We start from the raw sequence: 21,517 nt of genomic DNA, 5'->3' as shown, positions 1-21,517 counted from the left end.
GGACACGATTGGGCTTGGGTCACAGATTCCTCTGGCTACTGAGAGCAATGCCAAGGAAACCAGGAGACCAGCAATAAGGGGAAGCAATAAGGGGAGCGGGCTCAAGGCTGCATTTCGGATGGAGAGAAGGGAATGTGTTCCAGTGGGGCTGGGAGGCAGCCAAGTAGAGGAAGTCAGCTCAAGCTGCTGCTGCTGCTGCTGCTGCTAAGTCGCTTCAGTTGTGTCCGACCCTGTGCGACCCCATAGACAGCAGCCCACCAGGCTCCCCCGTCCCTGGGATTCTCCAGGCAAGAACACTGGAGTTGGTTGCCATTTCCTTCTGCAATGCATGAAAGTGAAAAGTGAAAGTGAAGTCGCTCAGTCGTGTCCGATTCTTAGCGACCCCATGGACTGTAGCCTACCAGGCTCCTCTGTCCATGGGATTTTCCAGGCAAGAGTACTGGAGTGGGGTGCCACTGCCAGCTCAAGCTAGTGATCATCAAACAGCACGAATGAAACAGATTGCACTTAGCAGGCATGCCCAGAAGTACACTCACCATTTCATTAAATGGTTCCATGAAATAGTTTCTATTATTGTCCCCATTTTACAGACCTGGGCCAGGCAAATCTAGGTTCACCTGATCTTTCTTGGGCCTCAGTTTTTTCCTCTATAGAATGGAGGCAGTAGTGATCCTTGCTAGGTTGTCACAAAGCTTAAGGAGGGTGCATGTTTGAACACTCAGCATAGTGCCTTGCACATGCATGCATGCTCAGTCGCTTCAGTCGTGTCCAACTCTTTGCGATCCCATGGACTGTGGCCCACCAGGCTCCTCTGTCCAAGGAATTCTCTAGGCAAAAATACTAGAGTAGGTTACCATTTCCTTCTCCAGAGAATCTTCCTGGCCCAGGGATCGAACCCAGGTCTTCTGCATTGCAGGCAGATTCTCTACCACTGAGCCACCTGGGAAGCCTTGCACATAGCAGGTGCTCAATACAGGTAGTGACCATTCTTCTTTAGGTAGGTGTTGGGGAAAGGGAGAAGGTGGAGCTGGGAAGAAACTCTTTGACATCTCACCCTTCAGTTGGTCACACTTGAGGCTCAGATGTAACCTGTCCCGCTGGCTGCCCTCGTCCACACCTCCTTCTCCATCACACCCCCACTGTGCTTCCTCTCTTGCGGTTCTCCATGAGCTTTGACTGCAGTGCTAGACCTTGCACAGCAGTATCACCTATACCATTCACTCATTCATCATAGTTGATGGGCACCTACAGTGTGCTTGACTTAGGCTCCAAGGACCAGCAGTGAACCTGGGCCGTAAGTATGTCATTTAAACCTCACCTTGAGCTAAGCAGAAGGGATGTGGGAACGAGCCCCGGATGTGAGAGGCAGCCTGGTGTGCAGGGAGTTCACACTCTGTACGATTGTCCTGGCACCACCTCTCACTGCTGTGTGACTTCCTATCAGTTGTTCAGTCACTCTGAGTTCTGTCAAATGGACATAATGCTAATCCCTGTCCCACCTCCTTCTCTGCGTGGTTCTGAGAACCAGGAAGGGCATGGAGGTGAAGGAACAGGCTTTGCTCTGACTGCTACCGCTTGCTCAGCTCCCTCCTCCTGATGACCCCTGGCCATCCTGACCCCAGCTGTGGAGCTGATCTCTCCAGGGAGAAACCTCTGACATTGCCAAGGGGAAGGGAGAGGGAGCCTGGGGAAAGGTGTCTGGCTGTTCCCAGGTACTTGTATTCTTTGAATCTTGCTCCAAGCTGATGCTTGCTTTTGCCGCTTTAATAATTACTTTTTTGTATGAAGCTGATTAGGGGAGTGCTGGTCTCTGTTGATCATCAGAAACACCTTTAGGGAGCCTGGGAGAAAGTAAATGAAGCTCCTGTGTATTCTCGCTGCCCTTTGCTCATGCTCCTCCCTATACCCAGAGTGTCCTTTCCCCGCTGGATCTGACAGATTCCTCCCTATCCCCCAATTCTGAGCCTCCCTCCTCCAGGAAGCCTTCTAGGACCTCTCTAGTCAGAAGCACCCCTTCCTCCCTCTAGAGACACATCCCTTCCTCTGCTTTGGATCACAGCCCCGGGGGTCCACCTCTGTCCCAGGGCAGAATGGTTCCCTTTCTGCACTGCCCCCGGGACCTCTATTCTTGCCCTGGCACTTGGTGCTGTGAGATTCTGTGTATGTGGTTGTCTCCCTCATGGGGCTCAGAGCTCCTCTGAGGGCAGGGTGAAGACACGGTCAGCTGGTGTCTCCAGAGCCAGTGTGGGGCCTGGCAGGGAGAAAGTGCCCCCAAAGCCTACTTAGAGGACATGAATTGTCATCCTTGCCCCATGAGACACTGTGCTCTGGGAGGGCAGGGGCTCTAGGCATGTACTGAACCAAATAGGGACGATTATAAAGCAACTGCCAGAAAGCTGGGGACATGTGAACACTCAGCACAGGCAAGTGCAATGGAAAGGCCTGTTTGAGACCAAGGATAAGGGCAATGTGTGCACCAATGCGGTGTTAGATGATGCATATCAATAAATATAGACAGATTAATTTCTTGTGCTCTCCTTTAGTCATGAGGGAAAATCCTACTGCTTCCCTCATCGGTGAGTTAAACAAATCTTTGACATGTGCTCATATCTTTGTATGAGAATCATGATTTTAAGTATTTGAAAACTGTCCTTGACCCCATCACCTCCATCCACCAAGGAAATAAGCCTTTGACCAGCCACATGGGGGGACAGGAAGGTCAGAGAAGGTACAACCAGGATTTCAACTCTGCCTCCCTAGGTAGAAGAGGAAGAATCTGGGAATTTAAGAGATCTTGCTCAGAGCCACAGGGTACAGTAGTAGCCCAGGCGGTACACTGCCTAATTCCAGAAGTCAGTAGTCACAACAGCCTACGATGTGGACAGCACTCCTTGGTGGCCCTGCTGGTGCTTTGCTTCCCAGGGCTCAGGAAGACTGGAGCCTCTTGGAGAAGCACAAGATGACTCTAGCAATAGGGCATGGGGATGGGGTGGGAGGAGAGGACAGATTAGCCCGACTGGCGGAGAAAGGGAAGGAAAAGATGGAGGGAGTATCCTTACCTGTGACAAAAATAGCTCCCAAGACCAAGTTTCAAAGCCAAAGTGACTGATATACCTCAAATCGACAAGATTATTTTCTACCATCAGTGGAAACATAAGATTTCAAAACAGAAGAAATGGAATTCCATGAGAGAAAAGCAGAGTCACATTGATGTGCAACTAAATCTGCTACTCACTCACACCCCACACATGAAACACACACACTTTTGTGCAAATACACACTTTGTTCACATGTGCACAACACTTCCTCCCCCCAGAGGCCCCCAGCCCTGCTCAGGACCTGTCACTGAGTCTATATTATCATGCCCCTTGGGTGATCCCAGACCAGTGCCCCTTGCACCCAGAGAAGCCGTGTGGACCCCTGACACTCAGCCAAACGAGAAAAATACCAACTTTTGAGGAAAGTGGGGAGGAAAAACCAAAGTGGCGTACCCAGCGTGGAATTCAGTGCAACTATGTCTTTCACGCTGGCTTCTGTTAAAAGGAAACGAACAAACAAATGAGCAGAGAGAATAAATAAATGAAATGAAAATAAAAATAGAAGAGACTATCAGAGCCTGTCTGAGATTGACCCTGACTGCCCACGGTCCCCCATGACCCACCCCTCAGTCCTGGCTCCTGGCCACTGGGGTTGGGGGGTGGGAGGAGCCATCCCTGGAGGCAGGCTTGCCGGGCCTCGCCAGACTGTCCCATGTTCCTCGTCTCCAGTACTGACCCAGGATCACCAGGCCCTCGGGGTCCACCTCATACTCGGTCCGATAGGGAGCGGGGGCCGAGCTGTTGACCGCAGACAGCAGCTCCTCCGCCAGCAGGGCCCGCACCACGTCGGGGCTCAGCATTGGCCGGCGGTGCTCCGGGATTTGGAGGATGAACCAGAAGAAGCACGTGAATGGTCCCTCCCTGGGGCAGGTGGAAGTGAGAAGGGCTGGGGGAGGAGCCTGGAGTGTGGGCCCCACCCAGCTCCCTGCTCCTGGTGAGAGTTAGAGGGGGCGGCAACTATGGCTCATGTGATGGGCATTGAGCCAGACATCCCTAACACCCTCTGAGGGAGGAGCTCTGGAGACCCGCACCCATTTCACAGATGAGGAAATTGAGGCGTGAGAGGTTAGGTAATATACCACAGACTCTGTTATAAGTCAATGGGACCACTGCACTCCCCACCCCTACTACTGCTCCATGGTCTCTTCTGATACCTGTCAGGCCCTTGATAAAGACACCACAGTCACTGTCTAGTATAATCCCTGCCACACCATTGTTTTCATTCTACAGATGAGAAAACCAAGTTCAGTGAAGGGAGGTCACATGCAGGAATCCAAATTTCCTCTCTGTGTCTCAGTTTCCCCATTTTAAAACATGAAGGCGTTGCATCAGAAGCCTACAGCATCCCCTCCCATTCTCCGAAAGGCTCTAGCAAAGGCTGATGAGGGTGGGGGGTGCTCAAGAAGACTCACCCAAAGGAGTAGACGGCACTGGAGTTGTAGTAAGTACCTAGGGGGGTGCTGGCAATGAGCTCCTTGAGCTAAAAAGAGGGAAAACAATCAGAGTCCCCTCATGACTCTCTGCAGAAACCCTCTCCTACCCTGGGATACCGTTTGACCCTCCCACAGCCCTCCTTGACTGAGGAATCTATAGGATAGAGAGGCTTGCCCATGGTCACATGGTGAGTAATGACCACGACAGGGAACAAACCTCATTCAGTTTTTATTTCCCTCCCCCTGCACATAGCCGGGCTTCCCTGGTGGCTCAGTGGTAAAGAATCTGCCTGCCCCTTCCACTAGCTCTGAACTTGACTAGATTACCAGTGGCTTCTCCCCCTCCATCAAATCACTCCTTGATTCTGAGAAGCTCCCCCTGGGCTTCTGAGTCCCCTCCTTAGGCCCAACCACAGCCACTGGGGCTCAGACAGTTGGTCTTCGCACATGTTCAATGGCAGTGCTGCTGTGGGGTGGAATGCAGGATCGTGGGTTCTTAAAGAGCTCTGAATGGCACAGAGCTAACATCCACATGCTCTCATTTTAACCCCACGACAACCCTGCAGACAGGCACTGTAGTTATTACTCCACTCTGCAGAAAAGGAAAGAGAGTCTTGGGTGGGTCTCCCCGAAGCAGGTCCTGAGGCAAGTGGTTTATTTCCAGGTGATTCCAAGGCACATCAGTGGGGAAGGAGATAGGCAGGAAGGCAGCCAACATGGCTGGGAAGGTTCCGGGCAGAGCTATGGGTGGCTGAGGAGCAGATCCAGCAGGGATCTCTGAGAGACTGTGGTGGAGGTGGTGGTTTGATCATTAAGTCATGGCTGACTCTTACGACCCCATGGACTAGGAACCTACCAGGCTCCTCTGTCCATGGGATTCTCCAGGCAAGAATACTGGAGTGGGTTGCCATTCCCTTCTTCAGGGGGTCTTTGCGACCCAGGGATTGAACCCGGGTCTCCTACATTGCAGGCAGATTCTTTACCAACTGAGCTATGAAAGAAGCCTGAGAGACTGTGGGAGCATCTTCAGAACTGCTCTCACCAAGAGCTGAGGGATCCACCTTCTCTGTCTCTTGTACCTGAGGGTTGCTGCTGGGAATTACTCCTCAGCACTTCCAGCCCGCCCTGCTGGACAGGGTGCTGGCTGTGAGGGAGACCATCCCCAGTGCAGTAAGCCATTGTTAGGAGGAAAAGGGGTGTGGGAAGGTCCTGGCAGCATCCTTACGCTGCCCTAATTTTCAAAGGTCATGCTTCTACTAAGTGGCAAAATCAGGATTTAATCCAAGTGCAGTTTGACCCTAGAGTCCACTTGCTTTCCCACCAGTCTGCACCGTCTCCCTTCCATGATGCCTAGAGCAGGACTCTGATCCTAATGAGTGTTCTGGATGGATTCACCCACTGCCTGGACATGATCAGGCCCCTCCCCTCTCCCTTCTCATCCCTGCCATCCTTCCTACCATCTTCTGAGCTTTGGCAGTTTCACTGCGGAAGGCACTGGACTCCCGGCGGGCAAGGTCCTGGGAGAAGTGGCGATTGAGCACGCGGAGGCTGCCTGAGTACACCTGGCTGACTGTCACCTCTGCCTTGTACCCTGCCCAGGAAGAAACCAGCAAAGGTTAACCAATGGAGTAGATGGGGATGGTTCCTGAATCCCCTACTCCTTCTCCTGCCACCCCAAACCCTCAGCACAGCCTCCAGTACCTTGGGCCTCCAAGGCACCATCATCACTGCCATCGTCTCTGTCGTTGTCATTCAGAGTTTGTGTAGTGACAAATTGGCCGCACAGAGCCAGGGAGGACAGAGGCCCACAGGTGGGTGGTGTCCCAGGGGCTCCCAGGCAGAAGTTGACCCAGTGATTAGTCCAGGACATGGATACCAAGAAACCCATCTTGGGCCCAGAAGGTCAAGTTCTTGATTTAGCACCTCTGTGTTGTCCACTGAGTGGTCCAAGCTGCACCTACTATGAGGGGTACACTAGTAAACCAAGACAGACAGGTCTCCCCACATGGACCTGACAGAGATGGGTAAGATAGACTTTCCCCCAGTAGCCGTACAGCCTGTGGGTTCATCTGCCAGGATGTCTTAAAGGAGAAGCACGAGGTGCTCTTAAGGGTTCATGGCAAACCCTAGGCCAGGGTGACGCTCCATCTGAGACAGGAGGGATGGAGAATAAATTAAGAAGAGGGGAAGCAGCAGAGTATCGTCAGGGCAGAAGGAATAGCATATGCAAAATCTCCACAATGGGGGTCATGTTAAGGTCCAGGGCCAAGAGCCTGTTTGGTGGAGCAATCAGACAGGGGTAATAAGAGGCTGAGACATCAACAGGGCGGGATTTTGGTCTTTCCCTGATGAACAAGGGAAACCATGAAAGGTTTAAAATCAGGGATGATGTCATCAGATTTCCGTTTTGCAAAGATCGTTTTGACTGATGTGAAGACAACAGATTCATAGCCCGGACTTTCTAGCCTTATTCAGTCATTTATTCATTCATTCAATGCATATTTATTGAGAACCTGCTATGTTTAGGGACTGGCCTAGAGTACATGGGAATATACCAGTAGGACAGTGAACAGATAACAACAACACAAAAGCCAAACCTGTCCTTAACAGCTTGTAGTCTAACAAGAAAGACAGACAATAGACAGCGAACACAGGACATAACATATTAGAGGTGTTAAGTGGTATAGAAATCAAGCGTTGCTGTGGGCTGCAACATGCAGGCCAGAGAGGAGGGAAGTGGTGTTGGTCAAGTGGATGTTAACCTACGGAAAGAGCATTCCAGGCAGCAGACTGGCAAGTGCAAAGGCCCTGAGGCAGGAGCTTGTCTGCTGTGTTTGAGGAACAGCAAAGATTTGAACGAGGGGAAAGCAGGAGGAGATAAGATGGTGGAGGAAGGGTCACACCGGGCAACCCAGGAAGGACTTTGATTTTTGCTCTGAGTGAGATGCGAGCCATGGCAGGCTTTAAGCAAAGAAGTCTGATGATTTGATTTACTTTATAAAACAATCCCTCTGCCTTTGTGTTGAGAACAGGCTGTAAGAAGGCCAGGGCAAAAGCACGCGGACCTACAGGAGGCTCCTGCAGCCGTGCCAGTGTGAGTGGTCCAAGGGAGCCTGACCAGGCTGTGCAGGGAAGAGAGAAGTGATTGGTGTCAGGGTATATTTTGGGCTTGCTGGCTGGCAAATTGAGGTTGGGCAGTAAAAGAAAGAGGAGGGAACATAGGAAGGATAAAATGACCACCTCCTGGGATGTTCTCTCCATTTTTTTCAATTTTAAAGGATTTTCTTAGGTCATGATTTTCTATTTTATTTTATTTTTTGGCACACTGCTAGGTATGCAGAACTTCCCTGACCAGGGATTGAACCAAAACCTCCTGCAGTGGAAACAGTCTTAACCACAGGACCACCAGCGAAGTCCAGGTCACTAATGATGATACGATAAAGTTACAATCATTTCTCAAAACCTCAAACTTCTGAAACACTTGTCTATAAAGATACATTGCCTCAGAGACATGGAAAATCAATAGTTCAATATCATTTTATGTTAACAACTGGTACAAATCAATTAAGAAGTTAAAGCCCCCTTCAAAATATACTCCAAAGGTAGAATGACAATTTATAAAAGAGTTAACTCTCAGTAAGGTCTGAAATACCCTTAGACATCCTGCAGGAGGAGCAGCGCCTGCCCCTGTCCCCCTCCCACCCCCAGCCCACCTTCCTGGTGCACAGTGGAGCTCAAGGGCTGGAAATGCAAATTTGGGAATCATCAGAGGATATGGGCATAAATGGAGGCAGAGAGGAGGAGAGTCCCTCCAACAGCAAAGACACAGAGGAGAAGCCATCATAAGCTGAGGACAAAGAAAGTGTGGGTGCCCCGGAAGCCAAGCGAGGAAAGTGTTTCGAGGAGGAGGGGATGAGGTACCCAGTCAAGTGCTGCCTGCAGGTCAAATGCCATGAGGACTGGCCACTGGATTCAGCAGTGACCGTGACAAGTACTCTTGGGGTTATGGGCGGGTGGGGGACAGGGAGTCAGATTGGAAAGGGTACCAGACAGAGGTATGGAACTGGAGGGCACAGCATTTTGAAACACCAGGAGTTTGCTACAAAAGGAATCTGAGTAATGGCTGGCAGGGGGTGGGGAGACCAGAGGGACTGAGTACCAGAGCAAAGAGAAGCACTGTACACTGATGGATGGTGCCCCCAGAGGAGAGAGGGGGGCGTGGCTGGAGCCGGGCCACCGCATGGGCAGAGGGGCTGGGATCCAGGCTGGGAGGACAGCAGGCTTTACAAGACTTTTTGTTTGGTTGGTTTGCTCCCCACTTCCTGACGCACCACACAGCATGTGGGATCTGGTTCTCCGACCAGGAATCGAACCTGCGCCCTCTGCACTGGGAGCCCAGAGTTTAACCACAGAACTATCAGGGACGTCCCACAACTGGCTTTAGATAAGGCAGGGCTGGTTCACCCATGCGGATGGTGGAGGGCAGAGCACATGGGTACAGCTGGGAGGGCATCTATGGGGCTTCTCTTCTGAGTGGTTCCATTTTCTTGTTGAAGCAGGAGGCAGAGTGGGTGGGGGATATGGGAGAGTTTGAGAAGACAGCAGGAGAGGGAAAGGACCAGGGCAATACAGCTGGGCAGCATGAAAGGCCCTGCTACCCGGATCTGAGTGGACCAGCCCAGGGCCCACTGGGCTTGGGAAACCGGCCCTCACCCCATCCTCTTCTGGGCCACTGGGTCAGGCTTCCACTTATCCAGACGTTTGCTCCTCACTTCAGGCTTATCCTGCTCCAGTGTAATAGGCCTCTTGTCCATCTCCCCTTCCAGACCAGACAGGGCATGTCTGTAGTCCATCCCCTCCCCAGTGCCCAACATCCAGAGCACTGCCTGGCCCAGGATGGGAGAAACTATTCAAACATCTCCTAAAGTGCTCTTCTACCTGCGTCCCTCTGGGGAGAGGGTTGCCTTCCCCCAGCTGGAAGGAGCTCTCACCCTCTGGGTCCTCAGCCCCATGGAGCATCCTGTGCCCCCAGTGGGGTGATTCACTCCAGAAGTCTAACCAGGAGAAATCAGACGCTGTGAAGACAATCGGCAGGTGAGTTCCTGCCCCACCCCCACGCCCCCCACCAGCCCCACTGCCGCAGCTTGGTGCTCTGCAGTTTTCCCTGAAGACTAATTATCCTGCAGCCTAAGGAGGCCTCGGCAGCCCTGTGCTATTTGGGAAGCTGGCTTCCTGCCAGTGGTGAAATGCACACAGCTTCTACTCTTAGCCTGCGTTGCTCGGTTTTGAGCAGAATCACAATCCACCTAACATCATGGCAAGTGGGTGCGCTTCAGACCCAGGCTTCCTAACAGCTTTGACCCAGGGGCTGGTTCTAGAACACCCCCTACCTCAACTCCCTTTGGAGTCGGGCGTAGGCTGCTCTCCCCAGTGGCTGCTCCAAAGTGGGTCCCCATTCCTTTCAATGGACCTGAAATTCCACCAGGAGATGCAATCAGTAAGAAAATGGTCTAACTTTTGCAGAGTGCATAATGGGAGATCTCTGATCTCTTGGGTAAAGTGGACTGTCCCTGCTAGGGTTCTGTTGGGTCCCCTCAGCTTGCTCTGTCCTAACACTTGGCAGACTTTATGCTGAGGGCAGGGACTGTCTCCAGAACCTGCACAAGGCTGGTGTATAGGAGGTGGTCAGTACTGAATGAATGAATGAAGGAAGGATGGATGAATGGACCCAGAATATAGGCTAGTTGCTCGTGGGGCCCCAACAGACTGATTGAGAGCTGTGATACCAGAAACGGAAGGCCTAAATTCAGGACATGGGGAGACACAGCTGCTCCAGATATTCTTGCCCCCATTTCCCTCTGGGTTGAATTCCAGGTGTGCTCAGGCTGGGGTATAAAGCCATCGGCATACATGGACACCGCCCTGGACACCTGAGTCCTGGGTGCCCCTCCCCTTCATCCCAACTCATGCTGGGTCCTGGAGACTCAGAGATGATAGAGCCAAGGTCCCCCCACCCAGAAGAGCTCCCAGGTTGGACTCAAGTGAGCAGAAACACTAATTGGTGTCAGGCACCACCAGCACCACTGGGCCTCCTCCAACTGAGCCAGCTGGCTCCAAGCCCAGGGCAATCCAGGAGGGCTGTGGGCAAGGGAGGCAATGCTTATACTCCTTCAGCTTGTCAGTTTACAAGAACTGGAAGAGCACTTCTTCCTCAGCTGCTGGGAGTTAGGGGCACTTGGCTCCAGAAAGGATCTTGCACTACCATCTAACAAGACAGGAAGGGAGACTCCAAGAGAAGTGCATGTCCAAGTCACACAGTGAGTTTCCAGGTGTCGCTGAGCCTGGAATCCTGGTCTGTCCTGCTGTGCCCTTTCGACCACCCTAAGTCCTCCCCATGTGCCTCTCCCAGGGGCCCATGCAGTTACCTAGGAAATACCAGAGCAGGACCCCCACTGAAGCCAACATGACCAGAGCCAGCCACAGGGGAGCCAGGCGGAGGTAGTCTCGGACTTTTCTCTTCGCATCCTTGGGGGCCTTGAACATCCCTTCTGGCTCTGCCTCTTCGCCATCACCTCCATCACCCTGCCCGCCAGCCGCTTGGGGGGCCTTGGCCATGGGCATCCTGGCAAGGAAACAGACCAGGGTTGGACACAGCCTGGCATTTGCAAGGGAGCCTTTGCTGAATGTTGGCCTTGCAGAGAAGTAAGACAGCACCTCTGCCTTTTGGAGGAGCAGGATCATAATGCCAGGTACCAGTAATTCAAAGTGGGCCCTGAGCCAGCTCCCAAAGGCGGGAAGCATGCTTCAGGATGGCTCACCCCGGGTGGCCAGCTGGAACCCCTACCTTTGCATCTGGTGTCAGAGGAGAGAAGGACGTTTCACTACCTAAACCCCACCCCAAGGCTATACCCTCAGATGGAACTGGGGTGCGTACATGGCATAAATGTTTCTATAAAACAATTCCTCCTGCCATCAGGATTTCCTAGCCTTGGCTTCTCTTCCATTCAGGGGATGCTTTTTCCTTGCTCCTCGTTCTCAACAGCAAAGCTTTCCACAACATTAATGCAATTCATTTACTTGGCCCTCCCTGCCTAGAAGCCCTGAGTCAGCTCTGTGTTGAGCCAGGGACTGCCCTCCAAGGAGCACCAGCCTTCTTGTGTCCCTACTGTTCAAAGTATCTTAGGGGCAGAGGAAGGAGATAAAAACTAGTATTCATGTAGTGTCTGCACAAGACAGTTCATAGATACCACTCTCTTTAATCCTCTGGTCTCTGGGATGTGAGGAACATTGTCCCCATGCATTCCTCTTCCTCAGGTCCTCTCTGTGTAGACACTCTACTTGTATTTTCTTGCTTAACTTCCAAATGCCTTTCAAGGTTCTGCACCCATTGAACAGAGGAGGAGACTGAGAGCTAGAATGTTTTAGCAACAACTCAGTCCAGGGATTTCCTAGCCTCCTTTTTATCAATGCAATATGAATGTCTGGTGCTGGCAACCAGCCCCATTTTGCAGATGGAAAAACTGAAGCCCAGAGTGGCTAAGCCAGTCACAAAAGGTTACGTAGCAGATAAGTGGGGTGTCTGACTCCAAGCCCTGGTGTCTAACTCCCTGATCTTTCCGCTACTCTGGGCCACTTCCTGGAAATGAGGTGTTAAATAACAAATCATGATGAAATAATACCTGAATGTCACCCCTCTGCGCCCCAGGCCTGCAGCTGTCTCCCCTTCTAGACCCTCCGGGAAACTGCTGAGAGCTATTTGGCTTCTTGGGCAGGTTTTCCACAGTCCAGAGAGGGCCCTTGACTTGCCCACCCACCAGCAGAGCAAGGATTCCACACCTCTGAGAAATTAGCCTCTTCTTCCCATAACCCAAATGCCATTGTACCTTTAAAATACATCCCCAGGGGTGTGTGTGTGTGTGGCAGAGGGGTCCTTTGGGCTGAGTCTTGGGTTTTCACACAAAGGGTTTCTGAAAATAGGGCTCATTTGTGATGCTTGAAGTTTCTCAGCCAAGGATGTCTGGCTCCAGGCACATGGATCTCTTAACTGGCCTCCATGAATGCAAGGAAAGGAGGCGACTGCTGGTCATTCTCAACTGGGTATAGGACTCCCCTCCAGCAGAGGACTTCTTACACATGGGGCCCTGCTGGCTTTCATGGGCCAGGACCATGGATGATAAAGATCCTGAAATGAGTGGACAGCCTTGCCCACTGCTCAGAGTGTCCAAGGCCCCCCAGGTGAAAGTGGCTGCCCCCACGAGCTGAGTGGGGTGGCTACAGCCAGGAGAGCCCTGTGATGGGTCAGTTCCTTCCCTCTCTCGGCCCCAAGTCCACTCTCTCTGCCAGAGAGCCACATCCCTATTTTACTGAGTCTGGATCACCAAGGACCTACTGGGGACTCGGAAAGCACAGAGATGACCATGACTGACATTTATTTGAATTGTTTTTTTCCGGTGTTTTAGTGATTTCCCTGGTGGCTCAGACAATAAAGAATCCATCTGCCCATGCAGAAGAGGCAGGTTCAATCCCTGGATTGGGAAGATGCCCTGGAGAAGGAAATGGCAACCCACTTCTTGCCTGGAAAATTCCATGGATAGAAGAGCCTGGTGGGCTACAGTCCATGGGGTTGCAAAGAGTCAGACAGGACTGAGTGACTAACACTCACTTTCCAGTGTTTTATAAGCACTATCTCGTGTAAGCCTTCTGCAGACTCTTGGGGGACAGGGTCTGTTATTATCTATCCCCATTTTACAGATGAGAAAGTTGAGGCACAGAGAGATTGAAGAACTTGACTGAGATCCTACAGTTGGTTATCGGCAGAGTCAGGCTGCAAACCGATGCTATTTGTCTCCAGGATAATGCCCTCACCACCATGCTTTACTGCCTCACACATCATCAGGGTACAAGGGGAAACTGAGGCTCAGAGAAGGTCATCGATCTGATAGAGGAGGCACAGAGGGGAGTAGTCACAGCCAGGATGTTCAGTAGGCAACCCCTTCCTCCCCCCATACCCCAAGCACTGCCTTCACTCCCTGGGTTTTGCCTCCTTCATAAATGACGCTTACATTCGTCTGGGGGAATTCTGAGTATCACAGAAAATCCCCTGTGTGAGACCCAAGATCTGACACAGCCCAAATTGGTGGGGCAGGTGAAGAATACACCTGGGCTCCCCATCACCTCCCACCCGGACTCCCAGGGCAGCCTCCTAATGCCCTCTCTGCCTCCCATCTCTGCCTCGAGCACATCTTCCATGTTGTCAGCAGAGAGCTCTCCCTGCCCACCTCCAACCATTCACCTGCTCAGAGTCCTCTCAAGGCCCCCAGCCACCTCCAAACCCCTAGTTGAGGCACCCAAGGCCCTCCATGGCCAGGCTGCTGCCTTCGCCCCCACAGCCCTCCTTTTGTCACACACATCACCCTGCAGGTCCACAGGGTGTGCCTTTGTACTGTCACACCATCTGCCTAAAGGACGGGCCCCTAAATGCCAGCTCCAGGGTCACCTGCCCAGTGATGGGGCCCAAGGCCTTGGAGAGTAAGCCACTCTAGGCAGCCCTTGGTCAAGATCAGCAATCTGCCTGGGTTTCGGCTTCGTTTCCTCTTCTCTACAAGAAAGACATGTCTGTGTCTTATCCACTTCTGGATCCCTATAGAACCCAGCACAGGGCCTGCCACTTGAATGAATAGTTCATAAAAGAATGGGTGAGCAAAAACTGAATTAAATTTTTAAAAAATAAAACTTGAAAAAAAAAAGACTGTGAGTAGAGCCCCAGTTATCTAGACTCCCGTTGCAGTGCTCTCGTTCACATCTTGCTGCCTCTGGGAAGCAGGACGTGTAGAGGCATGGAGCTGGGTCACGGAGGTGGTGCCAGTTTCTGGGGTCCAGGATTCAGTTATCAGGCCCCTATATATTTATTGAGCACCTGCTTGGCGTCAGGCTCTGTGCTGGGCATGGGGGTCACACTGGTGAATATAAGAGACCTCATTCCCAGCCTCTTGAGGCTGACAGTCCAGCAGGAGGTGGACAATTGTGACAATTGACAATTGTGATGATGACCGCATCCTCCTGTCTTTTACTATTATTATATGGTGACTCTTACATTACTTTCAGGATCCAGTCACCAGAAAAGTGTGTGGCTCTATCTTCCAACTGCTCCCAGGACCCAACTCCTTCTTGGCACCTCTGTGGCTCCCACCACCATCCAGGTCAATATCATCTATCATCTTGGCTCCTACACCAGCCAGTCATCTGGCCATCTTCACTAGCCAATTCCCACACAACCACCAGAGTGGTCTTTACCACGCATCCTGCTCATAAGCCCCACCTAGAACAGAGCCCGCAGCCTTTGTCACAGCCCACCAGGGCCTCCGTGACATGGCCCTTGTGTACCTTTCTGAAACACACACAGCTCCTGGCTGGATCTGCACCAGATAGAGTACAGGCTACCTCAGGGCCTTTGCACTTGCTGTTCCCTCTGCCAGAAATGCTTTTCCTTCAGTCTTGCCTCATGACCTGCTCCTTTACCTCCTTCAAGTCTTTGCTCAAATGTTACCTCTTCACTGAGACCTTCCCTGACTGCTCCCCTCTCTTAGCTTCATCTTTCTTTATAGCTCTTTTCAGGACTGAAATTGCCTGATATGCTTCTGTATCCCTGCTCAGTCTCCTCCCTGGCTGTACTGGAGCAGAGGCTTTATTCTATTTGCTCTGCATACCCTGCTCAGAGAGCAGAACATGGCTCCTTCCTGTGCAGCCAGGGTGCTGGGTGCACGTGTGGCCTGGCCAACTCTTTCTGCCTCCCTCCGCCCCTCTCCCACTTTACGCTTGTTGCATCCTAATGACATTGGGCTTCCCCGTGATTGATTCTGAAAATGAAGATGGTAAAAAGCTTTTCCAGATCTAGGGTTCTTAGCTAGCTCTGGGTGAAGAGCTTCACAGGATTGTGTCTTAAACCCTGAAAGTTCTTGCTCACCACCTGGCTTTCTTCCTTCTGTCTGGGCTGCCCATCTCCTGACCTGGCCCCTTCACACCTCCGCTCAGCTCTTACAGGCTCCTGCAGCTTTCCCAGAGTGCCCTGGAGGGGCGGCTGCTCCTCTGAAGCGTCCTGGGCTTCTCCCATCAATGCACAGTTCATCTTGGGGCATTCTCTGTGTGCCCCTTGACGGTGAGCCCCTGGAAGGAGGGACTGGGTGTACTCCAACTACCAAAGGGTCTGGGGCTTCTCCCCTGAACCTAGACACCAGCCTGGAACCTGCTTCTCACTCCCTCCATCCCTTCTGGTCATTTCAGGTCCTCAGTCTGCCCATGGGAGGCTGAGCTAGCTGGAGCTGGACGATTGCTCCTCCTGTGTGCAAGCCCGTGCTGGACACTGACACAATCAAGTTCTATTTCCGCCTCCAGCAGCCTTGTTTTCTCTACTTAATGGTTAGGGAAACCAAAGTACATGTATATAGAGAAAAGGACTTACTTGGGTCACTCCACCAGGGTAGACAGAGCAGAACGGGGCAAGGATTCTGATCTAGGACCTACTGGGGAGGCCATTCGGGCCTAGAGTTCACCCCCACCACAAGCTGCGCTGACTGAGTCCCCAAGTGTAGGGGAAGGGGTGAAAGTCCCTTCCACACACTCCCAAACTCACACACAGATGTACACCAACAGAAACAGGCTGAAGTATGTGCACAGCTATCTGTGATATACAAATGGCTAGGTACATGCTTGTGTACACACACGCACACACACACAGAGCTACATTCAGCTCTGAGCTTGCCGCCTGTTTAGTGCAGTGGGGAGCTCTGGGCCTGTCTCCCATACCAGAAACCCCAGGTGGAGTACCTGAATATGGAGGGGGCAGCTTGTCCAACCCAGAATGAGAGTGGGGTCTTCAGCCTGGCAAACCTGGCCTCTCCCCTGCCCCGTGCCTGCCTCAGAGTCCACCAACCACAGCTGAGCCCTGGGCCTCCCAGACCCCAGAACCTGTAGCCCTTCCACTGCCCTGTACCTCTTCCCAGCTCTACGGTCTCCTCACCTTCAGCTCACCCGGTCACTCTCTGGCCCATGAGGCCCAGCAGACCAGGTCTCAGAGCAGGGAAGTTGGCTGCTGCCCCAGGGAACCAGGCCCGACTCTCCAGGTGGATGCTGTCACCGGGTCATTCCTAGGTCCTGATCTCCTGTCTTGGAGGTCCCTGCTTACCTTTGGGAGTAGCGGGTGGGTGCCAGGCCTGCACAGGCCTCAGAGCCTCTGTTTGTCCAGGCCAACGTCTCCCCACCCCCACCCAGCCAGCCTGGGATCAATGACCCACAGCCATGGCCGGGATGTCTGGCCCTTGTCCCCTGTGGCCTGTGGCCCCAGGCTCCATGGGCTTCCTGCTGGGTGGGGGACAGCACTGTGACTGAGCCCAGGTAAACAGACCGGAGGCAGCCCAGGAGGCAGGAGGCAAGCAGCGCCCCGCCCCGCCTCACCCCGCCCATGGGCACCCGGGGAGGCTGGCAGGCAGGTGCAGGAGATCCGAGCTCTCCCTCGAGGCCCGTTGCCTGGTGATGTTCCTGCCTGGCTATGGCCCCTGGTCCCCTGGAGCATGAGGTGGGGGTGGCTGAGGACTGGGGGCTGGGCAGGGTCCCGGGCAGTGCAAGCAGGGGCTCACGCAGGTCTCCTTACCTGGACAGGTGAGACCAGAGGAGTCAGAGGCTCCAAGAGAGCGAAGGAGGTAGGGCCCATGTGCTCTGGGGACAGGAGGGGAGAAGGTGGAGTGGGGGTGGGGTAGGATGCTATTTTCTGTTTAGCTGGAAATTATTTGAATTGCAGCCTGATTCTGGAGAGCTGTACTGTCCACTTTGATGGCCTCTGGGCACATGTGGCTCTTGACCCCCCTGGAACATGGCCAGTCTGAACTGAGATGTGCTGCATGGGTAAGATACACACCAGGTACTGAAGACTGAGTGCAAAGAAAATAAAATAGCTGAAGAAGAATTTTTTAGGTTCATCACATGTTGAAATGATAACTTAGCAATATGCGGTTAATAAAATATATTATTAAAATTCATCTCACCTGCTTAATTTTACATTTTTTAATATGACTATAAGAACATTGGAATCACAAGTGTGGTAGTGAATGGAATGCAGCAGAGATGGTGGTTGGATGTGGCCATGCTCCAAAGCACTTGTTGGGAACCAGGGTTTTCTGGGTGTGTACAGGCTGCTGGCTACCTCCAGGCAGGAGAAGGACTGGCTTGGGCTCCAGCAGAGGGTACATGGAGGGGCTGGTTAGGGATTCTGGGTTGGGAATACCTTCCCTCACTTCTCCTATTCTTTAACCCTGCCTGAGTCCTAACCCTTACTTCAGCCTTGACTCCCCTCCATCGCCCCCAGCCCCAGGGCAATTTTCCTTCCTCCCTCCAGTCTCCCCTCCTGCTAGGCCCTGGTACCCCCCTCCCCAAAAACGTTCCAAGAGAGAGGCACTTAGGATGGGAGCAAGGAGCACTGGGGTGTAGACAGAGACACCCCAAGCCCTGCCTCTGTCCTTCTCCAAAGTAGCCCAGGTCCCTGGACGAGGCAGGCTGGTAATGGGAGTCTTTTTTTTTTTTTAATTGGAGTATAGTTGCTTTACAATGTTGTGTTTCCACTGTTCAGCAAAGTGAGTCAGCTATACATATACATATATCTTCTCTTTTTTGGATTTCCTTCCCATTTAAGTCACTGCAGAGCACTGAGTAGAGTTCCCTATGCTATAGTCGGTTCTCATTATTATTGCTTCTATGAAAAGTGAAAGTGAAAGTCGCTCAGTTGTGTCCAACTCTTTGCAACCCCATTGACTATACAGTCCATGGAATTCTCCAGGCCAGAATACTGGAGTCAGTAGCTGTTCCCTTCTCCAGGGTATCTTCCCAACCCAGGGATTGAATCCAGGTTTCTCATATTGCAGGCAGATTCTTTACCAGCTGAGCCACCAGGGAAGCCCAAGAGTACTGGAGTCTGTAGCCTATCCCTTCACCAGCAGATCTTCCCAACCCAGGAATCTAACTGGGGTCTCCTGCATTGCAAGCAGATTCTTTACCAGCTGAGCTACCAGGGAATCCCTCTCTCTTCTATACATAGTATGAATAGTGTATATATGTCAATCCCAATCTCTCGGTTCATCCCACCACCACCCCCTTCTCCCTGGGAGCTGGACAGTCTTTGAAAAGCAGATCTTGTGCAATCAGTCCTCTGTACTTGTCGACACCCAGCCATCGATTGGTCACAGCCTGGGGGGAGGGGCTGACTTGGGGGGGCAGCAAAGTGCCAAGGAAGATGTTTGAAAGCAGGGGCAGCGTGCCAACTCCCCAAGAGCTCAGAGAACTGTGGGCTGGGGCCGCCCACCACTGAGACAGGCTTCCCTCTGTCAACTGACGGACTTCCCTGGTGGTCCAGTGGTTAAGACTCCACACTCTTGGTGCAGGAGGTGCAGATTCGATCCCTGGTCAGGGAAGATCCCTCATGCCTCGTAGTACAGTCAAAGAAAGAAAGAAAATTTGATTAAACCTCTGTCAATGGGGCAACAGTGTGCCCCTCGTCCCTGAGGCAGCGAGACACAGCCACAAACAAGGGACAAAGGCCTTGCTGTTCCCTGGTAATCTGCATTTCACACTAACACTGGGTCCCCTTGGTCTCCAGGGGCAGAGAAGCCCTTGGAGTCCTGGCCCGTGAGGCTTGGAGGCCTCGGGGCACAGCAGGGTGGACCCAGCAGGACAAGGAGCGACAGGCTTCAGCATGTGCACCACGCTCAGGCAGCAAAGATCCAGCCGGAGAACAGAGGACCTGGCCCGAATCTCAGAGCCTCCACCTGCTGTGACCTGGCAAGACATGCCACCTCCCCGCGCTGCCATCTTGTCACCTGTGGAATGGGGACCACAAAGCTGGGTCGTTGAAGGCAGAAAGAAGAAACTGGATGTGAATGGCAGATTCTGTGCCTGGTGCACAGGAGGCTCTTAAAAAACATCAGCTACCTTTTGTTTTATTATTATTATTCTTTTGGCCATGCCATGTAGCATATGGAATCTTAGTTCCCCAGTCAGGGATCGAATCTGTGGTCCCTGCATTTGGGAGCACAGAGTCTTAATCACTGGACCACCAGGGACATCCCTGGCTGCCTTTCTTTTAATCCAAGGTTAGGGAGGAGTCAGGGGCAGGGGCAGGCAGCTGCATGCTCCCTCACCCTGCATCGCAGCCTTGTGATAAGGGCCCTCCAGGTCCTGATCAGCGCTGTGGGGAATACTGACTGTGGGCCAGACCCTACCCCTAGCACTTCTCGGATTACTTTACTTACTTCTTACAACCACCCTTTAGTCGATACCATTTTTAGCCCCAGTTTGCAGAAACTGAGGCCCTGGTGAAATCTGAACTCACAACTCCTAGTTTATTTAATCACACAGACATACATTAAGTGCCTACGAAGGGTCAGGCTGTCTTGGGTGCTGGGAAAGGGACGTGGAGAAGACACGTCTGATGTCTTTTCAACAGAGCAGGACATTATGAAAAGCCCTTGGGTGGAAAGGTGGACAGGTGGACATTAGCATTCCTCTTCGCAAGACATTCTGAAGATGAGCTGACTCTCTGAGGTGGAGGCCTGGGGCAGCGAGTCACAACCCTGACCTCAGCCCTCGGTGCCTGCCAGCCGGACAGGTGCTGCCTGACTTTCTGGAAGCACAGAGAAGGTGCCTGTGATGTGTTGAACTGTGAACCCCCAATTCATATATGTGACCCCCCAGTAGCTCTAGATGTGACCTTATTTACAAATAAAGTAGTCACAAATGTAATGAGTTAAGATGACAGTCGCACTGGAGAAGGGCGGGTCCCTAATCAAATATGACTCATGGGTTTATGAAACAGGGAAATTTGGAGACAGATACACAGGGAGAATTCCATGTGAACATGAAGGCGGAGATTGGGGTGATGTTTCTACTGGCCGAGGTAAGCCAAAAGATCACTAGCAAACTACCAGAGAGCAGGGAAGAGGCACGGAATGGATTCTCCCTCACAGTTGCAGAAAGAACCAAGCCTGCTAAGAGCCCTGATCTTGGACCTCTCACCTCCAGAACCGTGAGCCATTATATTGCCATTGTTTACGTTGCTCAGTTTTAGGACTTCCTGGTGGTCCAGTGGTTCCACTGAGCTTCCACTGCAGGGTCACGAATTTGATCCCAGGTTGGGAAACTAAGATCCCACATGCCATGGAGCATGGACAAAAAATTGCTGCTCAGTTTGGGGTACTTTGTTACACAGCCCATTAAGCAAACTAACAGGAGGCGCTGGACAAATGCCATGGCAACCATGTCTGTGCTGTGTGAACACAGCAGGTGCTCACGACTGGCCACCAAAGAGGCTGAAGAGCCAAATATCTGCATTTTTAATGATGTCTTGAGCTCAGTCACATTGGAGGAGGCTGGGGAAGCTGACCTTACCTGAACTTAGGAAAGCCCCACAGCGAGGACTTCAACAGCCCAGAGGCAAATTGTGTCACAACACGCCTCTGAAATCATCCCTGCCCTACTCTCCCCACCCCTAGGCTGTGAGCCCCATGAAGACAAAGGGTTTTTCTGTCTTGTCCCATCTAGGATCCCAGCCTAGAACAGGGCCTGGCAAACAGGACAAGCCAACATTTGTTGAGTGAACAAGTACCAGTTCCTGTCTAATCCATGGATGGTAACCTTGTATTTTGAGTTTTGGCCCCCAGCTGGAGCCCCAGTGATGCCTCAGGTTCAGGCTTGGGAGTGGGACTGCATGTCTCCACTCAGCAGCAGAAGAGACCGAGGTCCTGAGAGAAGAGGTTGCCCCCCCGCCCCTCCCCGCACCAGGATGCACAGCCTAGGGCAGGTGGAACCGATCTCTTTGATGGAAGGTATATCAGTTTCCTCGGTGGCCGTAACAAAGTGGCTTAAACTGGATGACTTAAAATGACAGGGATATATTGTCTCATAATTCTGGAGGGGAGTCCACAATCCCACATCAGTTCATTCTTT

General features: G+C 52.3%; 1 protein-coding gene across 6 annotated transcripts in view; it reads right to left on the bottom strand.

Moving 5' to 3' along the window:
- TMPRSS6 (transmembrane serine protease 6) overlaps positions 1 to 16,929 on the bottom strand; it is a 39,451-nt gene extending 22,522 nt beyond the window's left edge. Inside the window, exons 1-6 of one of the 6 annotated variants that reach the window (XM_027541731.1) lie at positions 16,713 to 16,929; positions 10,957 to 11,153; positions 5,989 to 6,122; positions 4,511 to 4,578; positions 3,775 to 3,959; positions 3,492 to 3,533 (exon numbers count right to left, since the gene is read on the bottom strand). In XM_027541731.1, coding sequence (XP_027397532.1) covers positions 3,492 to 3,533; positions 3,775 to 3,959; positions 4,511 to 4,578; positions 5,989 to 6,122; positions 10,957 to 11,152 — 625 coding nt within the window. In that variant the 5' untranslated portion in view covers position 11,153; positions 16,713 to 16,929. The other 5 variants (XM_027541735.1, XM_027541733.1, XM_027541736.1 and 2 more) reach the window with 5 other exon arrangements.
- Positions 16,930 to 21,517: the final 4,588 nt, after the last annotated feature.

This window comes from Bos indicus x Bos taurus, chromosome 5, assembly GCF_003369695.1.
Source record: "Bos indicus x Bos taurus breed Angus x Brahman F1 hybrid chromosome 5, Bos_hybrid_MaternalHap_v2.0, whole genome shotgun sequence".
NCBI lineage: Eukaryota > Metazoa > Chordata > Mammalia > Artiodactyla > Bovidae > Bos > Bos indicus x Bos taurus.
Note: the sequence above shows the minus strand (reverse complement) of the source record. Positions and strands in the feature narration are given on the sequence as shown.